The 20721-nt window shown below is 46.8% G+C and overlaps 1 protein-coding gene across 1 annotated transcript; it reads right to left on the bottom strand.

Moving 5' to 3' along the window:
* Window positions 1-17607: 17607 nt before the first annotated feature.
* TLNRD1 (talin rod domain containing 1) lies at window positions 17608-19869 on the bottom strand. Its single transcript, XM_086364211.1, has one exon. The coding sequence runs from the start codon at window positions 19397-19399 to the stop codon at window positions 18311-18313; it is 1089 nt and encodes a 362-aa protein (XP_086220337.1). The 5' UTR covers window positions 19400-19869; the 3' UTR covers window positions 17608-18310.
* Between the last annotated feature and the right edge of the window lie 852 nt (window positions 19870-20721).

Here is a 20721-nt window from a genome sequence, read left to right on the forward strand (position 1 = left end):
GCAGGAGGAGGAGGGGAGGACAGAGGATGAGACAGTTGGATGGCATCACCAACTCAATGGACATGAGTCTGAGCAAGATCTGGGAGCTGGTGATGGACAGGGAAGCCTGGTGTGCTGCAGTCCATGGGGTTGCAAAGAGTTGGACATGACTGAGTGACTGAACTGAACTGAACTGAACTGAAGGTTAAAGTTCTCATTCTCACAAGTATCCTTCTAAAGAAATTTGATAAAACCCCCTTATTAGAACTTGACCTAAGCCTTCAGACTCAAAAAACCAAAATTAGCTTATTTTGCTTTTCTTTGCATTTGACCATGACCTCACTTTTCCTTGGGCAACACCCTAAAGCAGTTCATGTCTCCTCTTTGAGCTTCAAGTTCCTTATCTGTGAAATAGGGCTTAAAAACACTGACCTCCCAGAGCTTTAAAAGGTTTAAATGAAATGATGTAGGTAATGAGTTTGGAGATTCCTTACACACAGCTGGTGGGAGCTATATTGTTTCTATTAATAGCCATTTCCAATGTCAACCAAATGGCTCCTCATTAAAAAGCTCCTCCTTTTAAAAGCTCTTCATTTCTCAATCCTTCTTTGCAAGAAGCGTGGATTCCGGAATTCCCAGGGGTTCAGTGGTTAGGACTCTGTACTTCCATTGCAGGGGGCATAGATTCAATCCCTGGTTGGGGAACTAAGGCCCTGAAAAAGCTAAGCAGTGCAGCAAAAAAAAAAAAGAAAGAAAAGAAAAAGAGGAAGAAGCCTGGACCCTGCTCCTTCATCAGTAATTTGTTTTGTACAAAGCTATCATCCTAGAGTCCAAGGTCAGAAATGGACCCTGGGCAACCACAATGCCTTCCAGTATGTCCCATAGAAACTGTCCCAGATTGCTAGACATAATTAGACACCTAAAAAAGGAAAGTATACACTCATGCTCACCCACACCCTTCAACTATTTAAGGGGCATAGAACAGCACCATTAGAAGGAACCTAATCCAATGACCTCATTTAAAGATGAGAAAACCGAAGCCTAGAACTTACCTAAGATCATGTCATCTTGTGAGGGCAAGCCCTGATTAGAACCCTTGTCTTTGACTCCCAGAGAGCACTGAGTTCATCTTTTAAGTGTTGGTGGGTCCTAAGAAGGAAGATTTTTGGGAAACCACTTTTGGAGATAACTGGAGTAATCTCTCTCTTGAAATTAGAGCTGGTTGCCTCTCTACCTAGACTCAGCTACTTGAAGGCGGGAGCCAAGTTCAATTATTTCTCCACCAATGCCTTGTACTGACTAAGTATGTGTTTCAAAGTGTAGAGACAGTTTCTGTACAACAGATAGTTAAAATAAAGCTGTTCACTTATTTCTAGAAATCTATCCAATGACCAGAATGATGAAGGAAAGTCACTCATAAAGATGTCCGTGCAAGGACTACATTATTGACAAGAAATAACCAAGAGGGGAATTCCCTGGTGGTCCAGTGGTTATGGCTCTGCACTCCCTGCAGGAGACAGAGTTCCCTCTCTGGTTGGGGAGCTAAAATCCTGCATGCTGAGTGGCATGGCCAAAAAATAAAATTAAATTAAAAAAAAAATTTTTAAATAACCAAAATATCTAACTAGGAGGGAATGACCAATTATGTTAGTATACTCATGCTACAGAAAGTGTATTTAAATAATTTTATTTAACTTAATTTTAACAAAATGAGAAAATATTAAGAGAACAGGTTACAAAATAATGTTTTTAAAACAAGTAACCATGTTAAAGAACGTGTATAAAAAAATTCTTGGAAAGATACACACCAGAAACAAAGAGTAGTTTGTTTCTAGGTAGTGGGCTATAGGGATTTCTTTTCCTTAGACTTTTTGGTGTCTTCTACACTGTCTACGGTGGGACTTTCCTGGTGGTTCAGTGGTTCAGAATGCGCCTGGCAATACAGGAACACCTGGTTCAATCCCTGGTCCAAGAGAATTCCACATGCCTTGGGGCATCTAAGCCCAGGTCCACAGCTATTGAGCTTGTGCTCTAGAGCCCATGCGACTACGAACTGCAAGGAAGAGTAGCCCCACCTCTCTGCAACCAGAGGAAGCCCAAGCAGTGACAAAGACCCAGCATGGTGATACATAAATAAAAATAGTCTACAGTAAGCATTTTATGACAGAAAAAAGTCACTGTAAAAGGAACAATGGAGAAGCTACTTTTTAGAATATGTGGACCAGATCTCACTGCACCAGGGAACGATCAACACGCCAGAGAAACTTAACTGCTCCCCAAATGACACGTGCTCCTCTGTATTCCTAGGCTTCTCACAGTTAGGGCACATGACTACTTCTGCTCAGCCACTTTGAGTCACTTCTGGCTGAATCACTGAAGAACTAGCTGCCTACTTCTTTCTCTGCTGCAGGAACAGAGATCATTAGTACTTGATGGTGGAGACTACACCAGCCTGGGTGCTTGAGGGACTATGTGGACCGCAACACTTCCCTCTTCTCCACATCCTATTTGAATGCATGTGTGCTCAGTCATGTCCAACTCTTTGTGACCCCATGGACTGTAGCCCGCCAGGCTTCTCTGTCCATGGGATTCTCCACACAAGAATGCTGGAGTAGATTGGCATGCCCTCCTCCAGGAGATATTCTGGACCCAGGGATCAAACCTGCGTCTAGGATGAGGAATTAACTTTTTTTTTTTAAAGATTCACATCTAATTTATTAATTTTGCTATGGACCATTTTTAAAGTTTTTACTGCACTTGTTACAGCATTGCTTTAGTTTTGGCTGAGAGGCCTGTGGGATCTTAGCTCGCTGGCCAGGGATCGAACACCTACCCCCTGCACTGGAAGGGGAAGTCCTAACCACTGGACCACCAGGGAAGTCCCAGGAAATAAACTTTAGTGGTTAAGACATAATGATTTTCAGTTTTAAATTGTGACCTAGTCCAGTATTTCTCAAACACTGCCCCATCACTTGGCCCCTCTTATGAATGCCAATACCCGAGGTATCTCAAACAATCCAATCAGAATCTCCACTGGTAGAACCCAGGCATCAATGTACAGATATTTTTAATTCCTCAAGTGAATCCAATGTGCAGCCAAAGTTGAGAATGGGGGCCTGCTCCAGAGGTTCTCAAAAGTGTGGACCCCAGCACAGCATCAGCATCACTGTGGAACTCCTGTGTGCAAGCATGCCAAGTCCCCTCAGTCATGTCTGACTCTGTGACCCCATGAACTGCAGTCTGCCAGGCTCCTCTGTCCATGAGATTCTCCATGCAAGAATACTGGAGTGGGTTCCCATCTGCATCAGCAGGTGGGTTCTTTATCACCGAACCACCAGGGAAACCCCAACAATAAATTTATTAATAAAACTAAGCAGTGGTTTTGTTATAACAAGGTATGTCATGGCTCTTTAGAAGTGCTTCTTTGCTTGGATTTACCTTTGAAAGAATTTTTACATATACTTTTTCAAAAATGATTGTCCTAACTCAAACACGTTCCTAAAGAAAAACCCTAGAACTCAAAATATTGCATGAGTGGTCAAGGTCAGTGGTTCTGACTTTAGCATCAGAACCAAAGGTTTTGATGTAACCGTTAGCATCAAATTACTACAATTCTCATGTTCTTCTACTTCTTCCCATGGCCCAATTTTATCTAGGCCGCAAGGCTTAGTTATTTCATCTATAGTATAATTCACATATTTCCCCAATCTTCAATAGTGAAGGTCAGAGCATGTTTATAAGAATGTCCGTATACCCGTGGTGGATTCATGTTGATGTATGGCAAAACCAATACAATATTGTAAAGTAATTAGCCTCTAATTAAAATAAATAAATTTAAATTAAAAAAAAAAAAACAATGTCCATAAGGAAGGCCTATTTATAAAGACAGAGTTATGTTCAGTCTGACTCCCCACCCCAACTCCAGAAGAAGCCACCACGACTTTCAAGGGACACAGTATATGTCTTCTAGAAGACAAGTCACCAAGTACAATCTTAATACAGTTTTAAAATCACCTTCAGTTATGAGTTGGTGGATTGTCAGGGAACTGAGTATGAGATCCTCCCTTCTGGTGGGGGTAGCAGGGGGTAAGGCCTGAAACTGATGCTAATAGATGAGCTTATAAGTATAAAGGGAGGCAGAGAGATGCTTGTTGAGTAATTCAAGGGCTGCTGAGTCCAGATTTGTTTTTTTATTCTCTTTTGGCCAAGCCACACAGCATACAGCATTTTAGTTTCCCAATCAGGGATCAAACACTTGCCCCTGCAATGAAAGTGTAGAGTCTGAACCACTGGACCATCAGGAAAGTCTTTTGAGTCCAGATTTCTGTTCCAATATGTTTTGCCCCCAAACACCACCTCAGGTTTACTCCTCAGCCTTCCAGGATTTGAGGGTTTCAGGGATCACTACCCAAGTGCAAGTTATGTTCTACAAGCATCAATCTTCTTTGAGCCTAGGGAGTGAGTCTTTTGTATCACTGATGCCTGACCCCAGGGTGGGGCTTTGGGAGGGAGCTGCTGGCTGAAATGGCTCAAGCAGATCCAGGCTGGCAGTGGAGAGGAGCCTGGTATACTAGCAGGGCCCACTGGATAGGAAGAGAGGCAGCCATGGGTCAGGCGGTCAGGCAGTGAGCAGAGAAGAACTTCCCTCTGAGAAATCAAGGAAGTTGTTCTGAGAAGGTCAGCAAGCCTGCCTCTGCTGCTAGGGGCTAATCTCTGAGTATCAGGATGCAGGCATCCTGGGATAGGAAAGAGTTGGAGTGTCTGGGGAGAGGGCAGGGCAGCGCAAAGACAGAAAGCACAGCCTTCCACCAGTACAGAATGGTGAATGAGTATGACATCTGTCCAGAATCCAGTCTTTCTTTTTTATTCATTTTCAGAATCCAATCTTAACAAAGCTGTTCTGTTGTCTGTGTATGTGGTATGATGTGATGTTTGTGTGTGTGAGTGTGTGTGTGCTCAGTCATGTCCAACTCTTTTGGGACCCCATGGACTGTAGCCCAGCAGGTCCCTCTGTCCATGGAATTCTCCAGGCAACCATACTGGAGTGGGTTGCCAGACCCAGGGATCAAACCCAGGTGTCCTGCAGTTGGCAGGCGGATTCTTTACCACTGACCCACTGGGGAAGTCCTCATGTATGTGATATAACTCTAGCAAATGAACTAACCACACACACACACAAATAATATAAAAATGAAAGCACAGACTTCAACTGCTCACAGTCACCCTTTCAGACTGAAAATGGTGATTCCTCCTTTGCCTGGGGAACCAGACCCTACATCATGTCTGAGCCCTGTGGTGAGTTTTTTACATGCTTAAAGTGAGACCATTGACAACATTATTCTTTTCACTTAGTCTTCTCTGCAGTTTTCAAAATTGACCCCACAGTCTGAGAGAAGCCACGTCACTTGGAGACCATCACACCAAGGCCCCACACCACAGCTGCTCAGTTTGTGACAAAAGGCTTCTGGCCACACCCGTGTTCAGTCACACCCAGTGCTCTTATGATCCATGTCACGTCACCAGAAAGGGGACACGATCAACTCAGTTCAGTGTTTGTCGAAATTGTCATGGCAATTCACCGTGGTCATGGTAACCCTATCTGCTTATTACTCCACTGAAACTGGAATGTCCTTGCTGGAAGGGAAAAGTTAAGTAAATAGATAGAATGCCTTTGTTTTAAACCATTCCTTTAATTTTGATAAGACAGCCATCATTTTATATTTTTAGACAGTGTCAACAATCAAGTGCAAAAAGAAACAAAATTAATGAAGCTACTGCCTGCCAATGCAGATGTGGGTTCAATCCCTGGGTCAGGAAGATCCCCAGGAGGAGGAAATGGCAACTCACTCCAGTATTCTTGCCTGGGAAATCCCATGACAGAGGAGCCTAGCGTGTTACAGTCCATGGGGTCGCAAAGAGTCAGACATGATTTCGTGACTGAGCAACTCAAAGGGTTAGGTATCAAAAGGCAATTCAACCCTGAGGACCATGTGTTTGCTGCTGACATTGCGGCCCCTGAGGTTTTTGGTGGCCCCCATTCCCAGCAGCGTTTTGGGGCAGCACCCCATTTTTCTTCCCTAAAGCTTTAGCTTTTTGCCTCCACTCATAAGAGCCTGGGCAGGAAAGACATAGGCAGAGGATGCTGGTGAGCATCCGCCCACCCCAGAGCTCTGCTTAAGTACACTATTATAGCCCAAACCTGATTATGGCAAGCCGTGAGTAATTTCTGTATCATAACAATTATGGGATTGAAAGCCAGAACTCACTCCCTCGGTCAATTCTCACGCTGGTTTCAAGGGCTCCCTGGGGAATACAGTTCTAAGTCCATTTGTGGGAAGGAAGAAAAAAAACACCACCTCATTTCGTCAAGTGGTGCCTCATTTCCACATCCCCACTGGGCCAAGTACCACCCTGCAAAGTGAATCCTCACCAGGTCGGCACCACTCCTGCAGCTCACAAACCAAAGCCCAAATTTAGGCTCTGAGGTTAAGACAGAGAAGAGACTGTGGTCCACCCAGGGCCCCTCAAATGTCCCCTTAGAATCCACCCAAATCCCTGGAGGGTCTTCAATGGTCCTGAGTGCCTGGGCCACCCTTATATGGCAGCCAAGAGTCCTGATCCTAGGACCCTGGAAGCAGTGTGCACTCAAGGGGTTAGTAATGATTCAGAAGGATGGGAGAGACAGTTCATGTAGAGGCCAACGAAAGCAAAAGCACAGAGTTAGGGATAAGAGGGCACTGGATTGTCTGAGTTGTTATACTATAACAGTGGCTTGAGTTGGAGGTGGCAGGCGATGGTGGCCACAGCCTGAGTGGAGCCCAGTCCTATCCACAGTGGATCAGTCCTGCGGCACACTGATGGTACTCAAGAAATGTGCTGAGCTACCAATAAAGAACCTGCCTGCCAATGCAAGAGACATAAGGGACGTGGGTTCAGTCCCTGGGTCAGGAAGATCCCCTGGTGGAGGAAATGGCAACTCATTTCCAGTATTCTTGCCTAGAAAATTCCATGGACAGAGGAGCCTGGTGGACTATAGTCCATGGGGTCAGAAAGAGTCGAACATGACTGAGCACACGCGCATACATGTATTGGCTACTTGAAGGTGCACTTTAGGGTTCCAACTTGCTGCAGAAAGGCATGAGTGATGGGCAGTGAAATGAGGAAAGCAGGTCAACCTTGGCTGAGAGGTCCAGGCTGCAGCCGATCTCCAGGGAGATACATTCTGCAGCATCGTCTATATGCAGGTCAGTGAGGCCCTGGACTAGGGTCCTGGCACTGCAGGTGAGGGAAGAAACAGATCTTCAGGGTTCTAGGAAGGAAATTTTGGATGAACTTGGTAACTGACGAAAAGGGACCTAGACAAAGAGAAAAGCTAATGAAGTCTTTTACTTCTGGGCTCTTCTTCTCTAAAAGCTTGATATGACTCACCAATACATCTGTTCATGCAAAAATGTTTATTGGGGCCCACTGTGTGTTGGGCTTCCCAGATGGCTCAGTAGTAAAGAATCTGCCTGCCAATGCAGGAGATGCAGGTTTGATCCCTGGGTCGGGAAGATCCCCTGGAGTAGGAAATGCTAAATTTGTTCCAGCAATCTCATGGAAAGAGAAGCCTGGCGTGCTGCAGTCCATGGGGTTGCAGAGTCGGCTGAGCACTTTGTGTTAGGCAACTCCATTAGTCACTGGAGACAGAAAGATGACTCTACCATCCGACGATACAGACTGGGAACATGGATAAGTAAACAGAGGATTACAAGAACTTGGTAAACCAATAGAAGGGAAGTCAAAGGTACCACAAGGACTCATTGGTGGGGTGCCACCCAGGCTAGAAGAGTCAGAGGCTGGGGGAGAAAGGCAGGGTGCAGGATGAACTGTCCAAGAAGACACAGCTGTGCAAGAGCTCAGGTAAAAAGAGAATGACACGAGAGGGACTCTGCAGGTGCTATCATGGGTGGAATGCAGTCTGCAGGGAGCAAGGAACCAGATCATCTAGAACTCTCTCAATTAGGAGTCTGGCTTTTATCCTAAAGTCAATGGAGAAACCATGGAGTGTTGCAAGTGGTCAATAACTTAAGATATTTGTATTTGAGAAATCCAAGTGGAGGTTACAAGGCAAAGCAGAGGTTGATCTCCGAGCATCCTCCAGGACACCAGGATTGAGCAGCTGGTAGAAAGGCTGAGACTTTATAAGGGAGCCATGGGCAACCAGGGCCCTCTGCAAAAGGGCTCAGACCAAAGGCTCAGGAGGAAACCTACAAAAATTGTCATTGGTAGAGTTTAGGGGTTTGGCGCTTTTTAAATTTTTGGTCATGCCACGAGGCATGCAGGATCTTAGGTCCTTGACCAGGGATGGGACCTGTGCCCACGCATTGGGAGTCTTAATACAGTGTTTTTCCTTTTCTAATGGAGTTGGTGAGCATTTCAACCTCAATAGGCAGAGGGACTCCATCCTAGAAATTCATTCATTTTCTGTAGCCAAGTGGCTGAGAATGCTAGGCTCCACCAGACAGAACTTGATTGTTACCCTTATTCCACTCTTTTCTAGTTTGTGTCCCTGGGCAAGCGGTTTCACTTCAACATCCTCATCTGTAAAAGGAGAACAACTCTTCACACTTCAAAGTGTTAAGGACTGAGAGATGCAATGTAAGGTTCCTCGCATACACAGGGGCTCAAAAGATGTTGGCTCTTGCTTCTTTCATTGAACAAACGTTTATTGAGTATGCTGGCTACCTGCTAAGGATGACAGAAATGAAAAAGTCCCAGTTCTTGCCTGGAAGGCTTCCAATCTGTTAGCCAGCTCCATTCCCAGCCACATGCATCTTCAAGTACCCCAGCCTAGCTCAAAAGTGAAAGTGGTGTTAGTTGCTTCAGTCCTGTCTGACTCTTCACAACCCCATGGACTGTAGCCTACAAGGCTCCCCTGTTTATGGAATTTTTCAGGCAAGAACACTAGAGTGGGTGTTCTTCTCCAGGGGATCTTCCTAACCCAAGGATCAAACTCAGGTCTCCTGCATTGGCAGGTGAGTTCTTTACTGTCTAACCCACCAGGTAAGCTCAGAGCTAGGTGATCTCCAAAGGTGGTGGGCAGCCAGGCCCAGGACTTCTCTGCAGGTAAGGTGATTTCAGCAGCCCCACCTAGGGCTCCTGATCCAAGGCCAGGCCAGCAGTGAATGAAGGGGGGAAAAGCTGTTCTACTTTCAGTAGAGCAAAGCTGGTCCAGAACAGCCTTACACCCTACATCAACACTACTCAGAATTAACAAGCAGAAAAGAAAATGACCCTTAAGCCTTGGAATAAAGCCCACTCTTCAAGGCACCTGCAGTCTCTAACTGAAAACTACCCTCCAGCAGCACCAAAAATAAATTTCATGAAGTCCCCACTTAAATTATATGCAGTCACCTGGCACTGAGAGTAGGAAAGACCAGTTCTGATGCCAACCTCCTTCCCTGGTCACGAATTTGTTCAACTCCAGGAACAATAAAGAGTTGGACCATAAGCATGGCTAAGCGCAGAACAATCGATGCTTTCAAACTGTGGTGCTGGAGGAGACACTTGAGAGTCCCTTGGACAGCAAGGAGATCAAACCAGTCAACCCTAAAGGAAATCAACTCTGAATATTTATTGGAAGAACTGATGCTGAAGCTCCAGTACTTTGGCTACCTGAGTTGACTCATTTGAAAAGACCCTGCCTGATGTTGGGAAAGACTGAGGGCAGGAGGAGAAGGGGACGACAGAATGTGATGGCATCAACTCAGTGGACATGAGTTTGAGCAAACTCTAGGAGATAGTGATGGACAGGGAAGCCTGATATGCTACAGTCCATGGGGTCACAAAGAGCTGGACACAACTTACTGAACAATAACAAGAAACTACAAAGATCACAAATAGCCAAAGACCTAAACTAGAGGATTCTCATTGACAGTATTTATGGTGCTTATCTCGAACTCCTGTAATCTGTACTCCCTTTCTATCACTTGTTCTGTATTTTAAGCTTATCTCCATATTCCCAGCTCCCAGGACAGAATCAGTCTTAAGAAATGGCCACTGGAGATGTGTGAAGAGTCCCAGTAATCAACATCCCCTGAGGCATTAATTAATGTCCTATCTTCTCTAAGCAGTATGGGAGCTGTTCTCTTTTCAGCTGGAAAAAAAATGGGCCAGAACAGTGGAGGAGGAACAATTTAGGTTAGGCAATTAGGAAATGCTTCAAAAAACTGAAATGAATTTCCACTGGACACTGCAGAATTCACTTCTCAAAGTGTTAAGAAGGTAGAAACACATCTAGTTTCTCAGCCCTGAGACTTAACAAGGCTCTATTTTGTAACCCACCTTCTGATTATTACCCGTCTACCTACACATCCACCTAAATGTGTTATGCTGTGCTAAGTCACAGGAGTCATGCCCAACTCTTTGTGACTCTATGGACCATAACCCACCAGGCTCCTCTGTCCAGGGGATTTTATAGGCAAGAATACTGGAGTGGGTTGCCGTGCCTTCCTCCAGGGGTCTTCCTGACCCAGGGACCGAACCCGAGTCCCTTGTCCCCTGCATTGGCAGGGAGGTTCTTTATTACTAGCACCACCTGGAAAGCCCCATCTACCTAAATACCTGCTTGCTTATCTTGCTGACATGGATGATGGGTTTTAATGGAAGGACTTTAGCTTACATGGAGAATATTTTATTTAAATTAAATGAGGTACTCTGGAGGTCAAAGATTTGCAAACACAGTAATCTCTTGCATCTGTGGAAGACTGGTTCCAGAACCTGCTGTGGACACCAAATCCTTGGCTGCTCCAGAAAAGGACTTTTATTTTTCATATATATATATATAGTTAAAACTTTTCCCTGGAGCGTTTAAAGTGAATAATCCTCAGATGCCCAGAAAGGAATCAACCCCCATGATACTGAATCCATCTACTTTGTCTAAAAGGGAAGATGCTCTGGTGCATCACAGCAACACCTACATCCTACTCTTCATTCAATGAGTCCTTTGGGAGCCACACTTTTTCAGGTCTGTTTTCTGTAGCCACATAGATGTAACACAAAAGGAAGGTATACTTGGAAAACATCTCTGCTGGAAAACAAACCACATCACAAACTGATTTTATTGAGGATGACAAAGGATGGGACTTCTGGGTCTGTTGGGAATGCTGTGTGGCTTTGTCATTCCTCTTATATAAGGTGGGCTTCCCGGTGGCTCACTGGTAAAGAATCTGCGTGTAGTGCAGGAGACATGGGTTTGATCCCTAGGTTGGGAAAGTTTCCTCTAGAAGAAAACGGCAACCCACTCCAGTATTCTTGCCTGGACAGAGGAGCCTGGCAGGCTACAACTCATGGGGTCACACAAGAGTTGGACATGACTTAGTGACTAAACAATATGAACAACATGACTCCATCAAGACAGGTGAAATATCAGATGATCTATTTCTGTCAGTTCTATGGACAACTTCTCACAGCATTACTAAAATGCCTACATACCTTAAAATGAAGTTCCAAGTGATAAAACTAGAATCATACGTATGTTTTTAAAAATATTTTTATCATGGAACTTACCGAAAGAACATTTAAGTAAAACCTAGCCTCCAAGCAAACTTTTAGAAAAACTTTTATATCAGAATTCTATCTCAAGGAAGGTACTGGAATGACTTACCCATTCATTTTAGAACAGGAAGCAGATGGCCAAAGTTGAAATGGAAAGGGCCTCAGTAAGCACTAAACTGACCTATGTTTCCTGTAATATCTAACTTCTAGGGGTCTGACATGAAGGCAGGTCTCCTATACCTAAGGCAACCAATGTGTGATTTTTTACTGGATCAGTATCTTTGCCATCTAAAACAGGCAAATTTGGAATTCCCTGGCAGTCCAGTGCTTGGGGCTCCACACTTGAACTGCAGGGGGCACAGGTGGAAAAAAAAAAAAATGGGCAAATTAGAAGGAAGTCAGAAACCACATTAGGTGATATACTGCAATTTTGGCAGAAAAATTTTCAGGGCAATATGCTCATTAACCTTGAATGCATAGAGGCTTCCCTGGTGGCTCAGTGATAAAGAATCCACCTGCAGTGCAAGAGACCCAGGTTCCATCCCTGGCTTGGGAAGATCCCCTAGCGAAGGGAATGCCTACCCACTCCAATTTTTTGCCCAGAAAATTCTATGGACAGAGGAGCCTGGTGGACTACAGTCCATGGGATTACAAAGAGTCAGATACAACTGAGCTACTTACATTTTTTCTTTTCCTAAAAGAGGACTTTTTAAAAAGTCTTCTATGTCCTACTTCAGCAAAAAAAATAAATAAAGTAAGTTATTAGTGAATACTTAGAATAAAGCTTGAAATCAGTAAATATATTTGCTATTAATGAAACTGTACTAACAAACCTAAATAGCATTTAAACACTTCCTGGAAGTTTGACATTTTGAAGAACTTTAGACATCCAACATTTCCGAGAATCTGGATAGGTTTGCCCCAGAGAATAACAGAAGACTTAGAAGACAGGGCTATGCTCTTTATTTGCGCCCTCCTCAAGGACATCACAATGTATTTGCTGTGTCAAGTTACCGGAAGGGTAAAAAAGAAGATCCTTAGGGGAAACCGACTGTAACATAAAGTGTTTCAGATAATATTTTCGATCATCTTGTAAGTGGATAGGACTACTCTGGAGGTCTTGCACTTCATGGGAATTCATCATAAATATTTTTCACAACAGGAAAACCGAAGTACAAATGTTTAGATGACACGTACAGTGAGTAATACCTGCCTACTTCACAAGACTGCTGGAAGGAGCCAGTTACATCACATACATGAACACACATGATAAACAGAAAAGATTGAAATAAACATAGTAAATGCCTAGGTTCCCACAGTCAAGAGCAGAGCAAGGATTTGGCCATGGTGGCTACATATTATCTCCCCAAGCAGTGCTTCTCAAAGTGAGTGTGCCCAGAAATCCATGGAGATCTTGACAAAGCAGATATTACTGGGTAGGTCAAGGGTGGGGCCAAGATTCTGCTATCTGCTGGTGCTGAAGCCAGCTCCCGGGACCACCCTTGTGAATATGAAGGATCTAAAAGATCTTCCTAATTCCTGGTGCATGACTGGGCTTCAAGAACATATTTCCTGAGTATATTGCAAACTTTGGCTTTTCCCTAAAATGAGCTTTGGAATAAGTCTGTATGCTTCATTTGGTTCTGAATAAAGTACTTTACAAACTCAAGAGCAAAGTGTTCTTTCTTGGGCAGCCAAAGAGCTGAAGGGTTGATTTTTAATTAGGTTGTCTGCTAGTTCCAGTTTTCTAGGACAAGAGTCAACAGCATGCAAAAACACAGAAAGCCAAGTTGCCAGTTTACTATTACATGACTTCAGTTCATCTCCAAAGGGAGTTAAGAGAACAAGGACTCTGTACTTGTACACACATATACACACACAAACCCCCAAAAGAAAAACCTGCCAATTCCAAATTGGCAGGAGAGCCTAAATTATCTTAAGTGAAGAAAAGGGCTCGAAATATCCAGGAGGAAAAAAAAAAAAAACCACCTGAGCAAACAAGAAACTTGTAGAAATGCGGCTACCTCCTGATACAGAAGCACTGAGATCTTACAGGGTCCACAGGGAATAAAAAAGAACCGGCAGGCCTTGCAGACTGGGCCTGGGTCAGAAACACCTGGGAAGGCTGGGGGAGACTCAGATTGCTCCACACCCCATGTTGCTGACAGAATAGGCCAGAGGTAGGGCCCAGGATTATGATGGGGATGTTACTGCCAGTCCCTTGATCAAGTCTGGAGCAGCACCCGACTTTCTACAAAAGGAGGAACCATGACCCCCTTAGAGCTGGACCCCAGGGCCTGTGACAGTGGCTGGCACATACTGCTGGTCCCCTGCTCTACAGTTGCTGAACAAAGGCCCATTGTAACTTTCATTTCCAGAAAAAAAAGTGGGCTTCCCTAGTGGCCTGATGGTAAAGAGTCTGCCTGCAATGCAGGTAGACCGGAGTACCATCGCTTGGTCAGGAAGATCCCCTGAAGGAGGAAATGGCAACCTACTCCAGTATTCGTGCCTGGGAAATCCCATGGACAGAGGAGCCTGGCGGGCCCCAGTCCACAGGGGTTGCAAAGAGTCAGACACAACTGAGTGACTAACACTTTCACACTTGGCTATACTTGAGACAGGTATTGACACACATTTACTTAAAAAAAACAAATGCACATATGCCAAGTATGACAATCCCTGACCTGAAGGGGCTTTACAGTTCAATTAAATCAACCCCAATCACAGATACAAGTAACACTTTTCTCCCTGCAGCATCAGATCAATTCAATCTTTAAACCTCTGCCACTGAGTGGAACCAGACAACTCACTGACACAAATGATCCCAAATAAAAACCCTGCTTTCAATAAAAGAAGCCAATTTATTTCACACATACTCATGCAAAAAAAGAAAAAAAAATTTTTTTTTCAATCAAGACAAGAATTTGCCTGTAGGGAACACAGGTACCTGTGTCCACCCTGGAACGCGAGGTGGGTTCCTTCATGGCTCTTCCAGGAGTTAGAATTCTAAGCACCCACGGGCCAGGGGATGGCCTGATGGTGAAAGTACCACTTAGGGCTTCAAAGATTTCTTCTCTAACTCCTCTCTGTTTACTGAGCAAAGCTCAGAAGAGGCTTTGGCAGGCATTTTTCAAATCCTCTGCCTGATCTGCATGTTACCATAGTCACATTCATTCTGGGGAAAAAAAAACAAACAGGTGTTTCTGTTAAAATTAGCTGCTTCAAACTGTCAAATATTTTAGATCCCTATGCCAGCTTTAAAAAAAAAGTATCTGCAAAATAACCAATCAGGTTTAGATGATGCTTCCAGAACTATGAACTCTAGATATTTTTTAGAAACGTGACTAAAAAAAAAAAAAACTGGGGTGGAGATGAGGTTGGAGTTCGAAACACATAAACACGTAATTTTTGCATTTCCTACCATCAACCCAGAAAGAGTAACAGAAAAAGGCCAAGCTTAAACAACCATGGAAAGACAGAGCTATGCTTTTTTTCTAGTGAAGTCTTGTGTTTGAAAGCCTTTTGTCCCATTTACTTCGGTTGACTGTCATAAATAATGGCTTCTGTTCCAAGAACAGTGCCATAATCATTTCCTTCTCTTAGGACCATTCAAAGGAAGGTTTCCAACATTCTCAGTCAGGATGGTGCCCATTAAGCCCGTGTTTAAGAAAACTTGCCCTCAGAAGTCAGAAGAGCTCAAGGATAGCTGTCTAAATTAACTTTAGGGTGGTTTAATATGGGGGAAAAAAAAAAAAAAATCAGGCCACTGTGATTTTATTCCTGAAACCAGTATCTCTGCTGCCCTTATTAAACCCAATGAAATAGGTCTGAGATGCTTTCACAAAATCAGGGCTATTTAAAAAACAAGTTTAGCTGCTTGGTACATTGGGAGAAGTGGGCTTCTCAAGTGGCTCAGTGATAAAGAATCTGCTTGCCAAGCGGGAGATTCAGGTTTGATCCCTGGGTCAGGATGATCTCCTAGAGAAGGAAATGGCAACCCACTCCAGTATTCTTGCCTGGGAAATCCCACGGGCAGAGAAGCTCAGCAAGCTTACAGTCCACAGGGTTGGAAGAGAGTTGGACACAACTTAACGACTAAAGAACAGCAGCAATATATCAGGAGAAAGTTAAAATATCAAAGATTTGTGCCCAGCTAACCAAGTGATACAGACACACAGAGATACTGTGCATTCCTCACTCTACTTTCCTGAAGCCTGTTGAAAAAATACAAGTGGAATTAACTTTAAGCCACCTGCTGGATGAAAAATCCTAAACTTTATCTTAGAGATAGAGGGAGAAAAAAAGAGGTCAACACACAACGGAATCTTTGATCAATTTCAGTCGACAGAGATTTCAACTACAAGTCCAAAAATCTTTAATACACAGAAACGTTAAAAGCAATGGTCACTTGGCTAAGAGGAAAAGAAGTTTCAAAATTAATTTGGTGACTAGCTAGTTAACTGCATCCAAGTAGATAGGGAAAGTGTTTTTTTTTTTTTTGGCTTGCACTGTCCTGAAAATTGCTTCTGCAAGGAATGAGTCCAAGGAACAATTGGCAATTCTTTTTTTCCTAATCAGATACCAAATTTGCAGATTTCTGGCTCTGGTTTTATTTTACTATGTTCCATTCAGTTGACTCTTTGTGATCTGCACAGGCTAAAGGAAACATGCAATTATAAATGTCAGCATTACTTGTGGAAATCCAATGAATAAAAGTAAGTAAAAATTCCTATATGTAAGCAGGACTGTCACTGGCACATAGGTTTGGTAGGTTTTCTCCCCTTAAAAGCTTCCTAAACCTGACCAATCCAGACTTAAAGGGCCGGGGGAGAGAATAAGCATTCAAGGTCATTTTCATCTTTTATAGACTTCAGAAATTTAAATCTACCAGGATCTAAGAGAGAAAAAGAACAGCTCCCTTGACCGCTTTTAAAAATGTATACACTCAACCACTTTACTTCAGAGAAGCTCAAGGAGTGAAATAACCCAACATAGATTTAAAGAGGTTCTACATGCTGAATACAATGTTCTTGTAATAAATACAGTCATTCAAGTAAAAACAACCACTATAACTTTCCTCTCTAACACATCACAGTAGAAAAATCTTTTTCTTTTCAGCTCTGTGGCAACTGCAAAGGTTTAGGCACAACAAATCCCAAGAAAAAAATAAATAAATAAACTGAGCAAATTTAAAGCATGTACTAGTTTTATCCACATAGCTCTCTGAGGATAGGCACAGCAAATACATGTGTTGTTTTTTTCAGTGGGAAAATGTTCAAAAGTTAGCTAGGTTCAGTAAAACCATACACCTCTCCCCCAATATTTTTTTCTTAAAACTGTCTGCAGAAAGGACCCGCTACCTTAAAGTAATTCCAGATTTCACTGAACAAAGCATACAACATACACGCAACCGGGGCGTATCTTAAACCAAGGTCACAAAGATAACCCCTTTGCCTGCCTTCATGCCCTGGGTCTAGAAAGTTATTACCACTCTTTTCAGAATTCTTCCCCCTCCACTGAACACTCTAGAACAGTCTACATTTGTTTGGTTTTCTAAAATCAAGAGCAGTTGGTTCTTGTCTGAACAGACCTGTCTACATACTCTCATTTGATATACAGTACTTTTGCAGGTCCACACACGGATTCCCGTACATGCATTCCACATGGGACTAGCAAGAGCCTTAATCTGAAAAAGACAGGCGGAATACAAATCAGACTGCAGTTAGCCTGAACCCTGTTCATTAGGACAGAAAGATGAGACGGGAACAATGGATGCAAAATTACTTTCCAGGAGAAACTAGAAGACAGAAAAAAAAAACAAAGAAAACCCAAACAGCCAACCTAGCACTATAGGTAATCTAACCATTGTATGTGTCCCCTGCCTTTACAAGGGGACAATTTTCTTTTTTACAAACAGTTCTCTCTTGAATTCTAGGCTGTTCAAATAAGTTAACTCTTCAGGAAAAAGCATAAAGGGGACCCACCTCACTATTAACTGAAGCAAAACCTTTCTAGGGTGCCTTTCCAGGAATGACAGGCAGCCTGCAACATTACACTTATTGAAAAATCAACAATCATTGCAGAAAGTAATCTGAGAAACATAACATTTTAATAGATGAAATAAATACTCCAGTACATGCAAGGTAAAAACTTGACATGGGGCGGGGGGGATCACTCTATAGTGTAAATTAAAAAATAAAACACACACTCACAGTAGCTTTCTCCCCCCATTTGCAAATCACATGGCAAAGTCATACTCTTTCCACACCAAGTATACGCCTAATCAATCCATCACGACTGCTTAAAAAAATAACAACATACAAACAAAAGGTAGCTACATCCATGTCTAAGGAGTGAAAACTGAGGTAACCTTTTAATTAGGGAAGAAAATAAAAGACCAAAAAAGAAATGAACCCATGACCTCCTTCCTGCCCAATTAATAATAAAATTTAGTTGAGGAGTCCCGGAAGGGGAGCTGGGGTAAGGGGCGGGGGTTAACCCCGTAACTAGCAGATGTCACATCTTCCACCTGCTGGTCCCTACTGTGCTTGGGCTGGTGGGGCACAGGGGCCCTCAGAATGCGTGCATAAATGGCATGTATGCATGGCCCTGCCTTCTGGAAGATTCCTCACGAGCATTTAACGGAGCGGGGGGTAGGGGGGAAGCTTCACCGTTGATTTCTTTGGTATAAATGGAAAAGGGCAGAGAATATGTTATCTTCCTTTAGCCTGGGAGTGGGTTGGGGGGATGGAACAGGGAGGGGATGAGGGTGAGGATTGGGGGGCGGGGGGTGCTAATTCACAGAATTGGAATTCACTGGCGGTAAAGTCCTGGGCGAAGACCTCTCCCTTAAAGCCTGAGATAGCAGGGTGCAGCCTTCAGACACGGCGCAGGCCGAGTTCCTCAGCCTCTCCCTGTGGTCCGACATCTTGGCGCCCCCGTCGGGGTGCTGCGCCAGATCCCTGAGGCACTGGGTCAGGAGCACGCAGGCCGACACCACGCTCATGGCGCCTCCCAGGATGGCGGTCTGCACCGCCTTGCCCTCGGCGCTCACGGCCGCCGCGCGACCCAGGAACTGCGGCTCGGTGGCGAAGCCCACCAGGGCGCCAACCGCCTGCACCAGCGGCCCGCTGAAGAGCGCGCAGCGGCTCCGCGCCAGCTCGCTCGGCGCCGCCTTCACCTCGCGCACGCAGGCCAGCAGCGCCGACGCGCTGGTGCTCATGCACTTGACGCCTAGCTTGAACTGCTCACGCGAGAAGCGGTCCCGGGACTTGTCGCTAGCCAGGGCGCACGCGTCCGTCAGGAACTTGAGGTTGCGCGACAGGCCCTGCGACACCTCGAGCAGAAGCTGCGGGGTCATGTCGGCCAGCGGGGTGGCGCGCAGCACGGCGCAGCCTTGCTCCACCTCGTGGCGGCAGCGTGTCACGCGGTAGCGGTCCACCAGGCCCGGCTGCGCGGGCTGCGCGCCCGGCGTGGCCACGGCCGCCAGATAGGCCGCGTGGGCGGAGCACTCGGTCAGGGAAACCACCAAGTCTCCCAGCTCCACCAGGCTGTCCCCTGCCTCCCCGAAGCGGCCCATGTTGAGCTGGCTCTGCACGTCGTGGGTGAGGATGGAGAGCCCCTTGGTGCGCGCGATGATGGTGTCCCGGCACTGCTCAAAGGACTCGGCGCCGGCGCAAGAGGATGCGGGGCCCTCGAAGAGCACGGGCCGCGCCTCACTCGACAGCAGCAGCAAGTCGGCCACCAGCTGCATCTTGCCTTTGCAGTGGTCACAGACGGACACCAGCCTCTTCCGCGGCTGCGACGAGGCCCCACCGACGGCGCTCGCTGGAGCCGGAGAAGCCGCCTCGACACTGGGCTTCCCAGCGCTGCCGCTAGCCATCGCGCCCGGGGGGCACTGGCATGCCGCTGGGGAGCCCGCTACCACCGCCGCTGCCGATGCCGCCGCCCCCGCGGCCGTCGCGACTCAGCTGGCCAAGGCCGCGGTGCCTTCCCCGCACCATCATGCCATCCACCGCCGCGGGCAGAGGGCACTGGGCTGCGGCGGCCGGAGCCCCGGCGGCGCGGAGCGGGCCCGGGGGCCACAGAACGCAGGAGACTCTTCGAGGCGCGGCGAGGGGCTGCAGCTTTCGGCCTCTTGGAGGGCTTGCAGGAACCATGAACAAGGGCAGAGCAAACTCACAGTCTGCGCTCCTCGTCGCCGGAGTGCCAGGAAAGTCCCTTCTGCTGGGCTGCTGCTGCCGCCGCCGCCGCCGCCGCCTTCCTGGGCATGGCCCGGTCCGACTGCCGGGGCAGGGGCGGGCGGGAGAGGGAAGCTGGGAGTTGTCCTTCCTTCCTTTCTTTGAAATAAAAATCCTTTCCTCGGGGAGGAGCGCCGGCGGCGGCTCCAGCAGGCTCTGCTGTCAGCCACCTCGGGCTCGGCGGCGCACGTGGGCTTCAGGCGGCCAGACCCCGCCGGGCGGCACTTCCCCGCGACGGCGGCCGGGGCTGGCCCTCGGGGACGCACGGCCGCCCCGTGGGCATCTCCTGCCTCCCGCTCTCGGGAAGCGGCGGCAGCAGAGCCGAGGGTGTGGCCGGTGCTGGCGCGGCCGAGTCAGTCGGGCGGGAGCCTGCACTGATTGCGCACAGCGGCCGCCCCGCTCGCGCTCTCGCCCGCCCGCCACGCCCGGGCGTGCCGGGCGCCGCGGCGGCCCCTTCCCGCCTCGCCGGTTCACAGAGCGCGGCCCGGAGCCGAGGCGGCACGCCCTCCCGGACCGCGCGCCCCACGGCCCGCCGCAGGCTGTCGGCGCGAGTCCATCCCCGTCGCCTCCTCCTCGCCTCGGGCCCGCAGCGGCTGAGCTCTCCCGGGACCACGGGCCCTGAGCATCGGACGCCGCCGCGCGCGTCTCCCCGGCGGCCCGGTCAACTCAGAAGGTCCCCGCGGCGCTGCAGAGACCCGCCCGGGCCCCGGCTCCTGCCATTTTTGTCAACCTCCAACTTCCGAGCGAGCCGGGAGAAACTGAAAGGAAGGGCGGGGGCCGAAAGGCAGAGGGGAAAACACCCGCTTCCTCTCCCCGCGCGGCTTCACCTCGGAGCACGGCCGTGGGTGCGCCGCCACCCGCTCGCCCGCCGGGGCCGCTGGAAGCTTTTCCTCTTCCCGTCCGCGCCTCGCCCCCGGGCTCGCCACCGCCGCCTCGGCCGTAACCTCCCTGGAGCCTATAGAAA

This window comes from Bos grunniens, chromosome 21, assembly GCF_055505025.1.
Source record: "Bos grunniens cultivar Pamir isolate PY7600 chromosome 21, Bosgru_T2T1.0, whole genome shotgun sequence".
In the NCBI taxonomy this organism is placed as follows: Eukaryota; Metazoa; Chordata; class Mammalia; order Artiodactyla; family Bovidae; genus Bos; species Bos grunniens.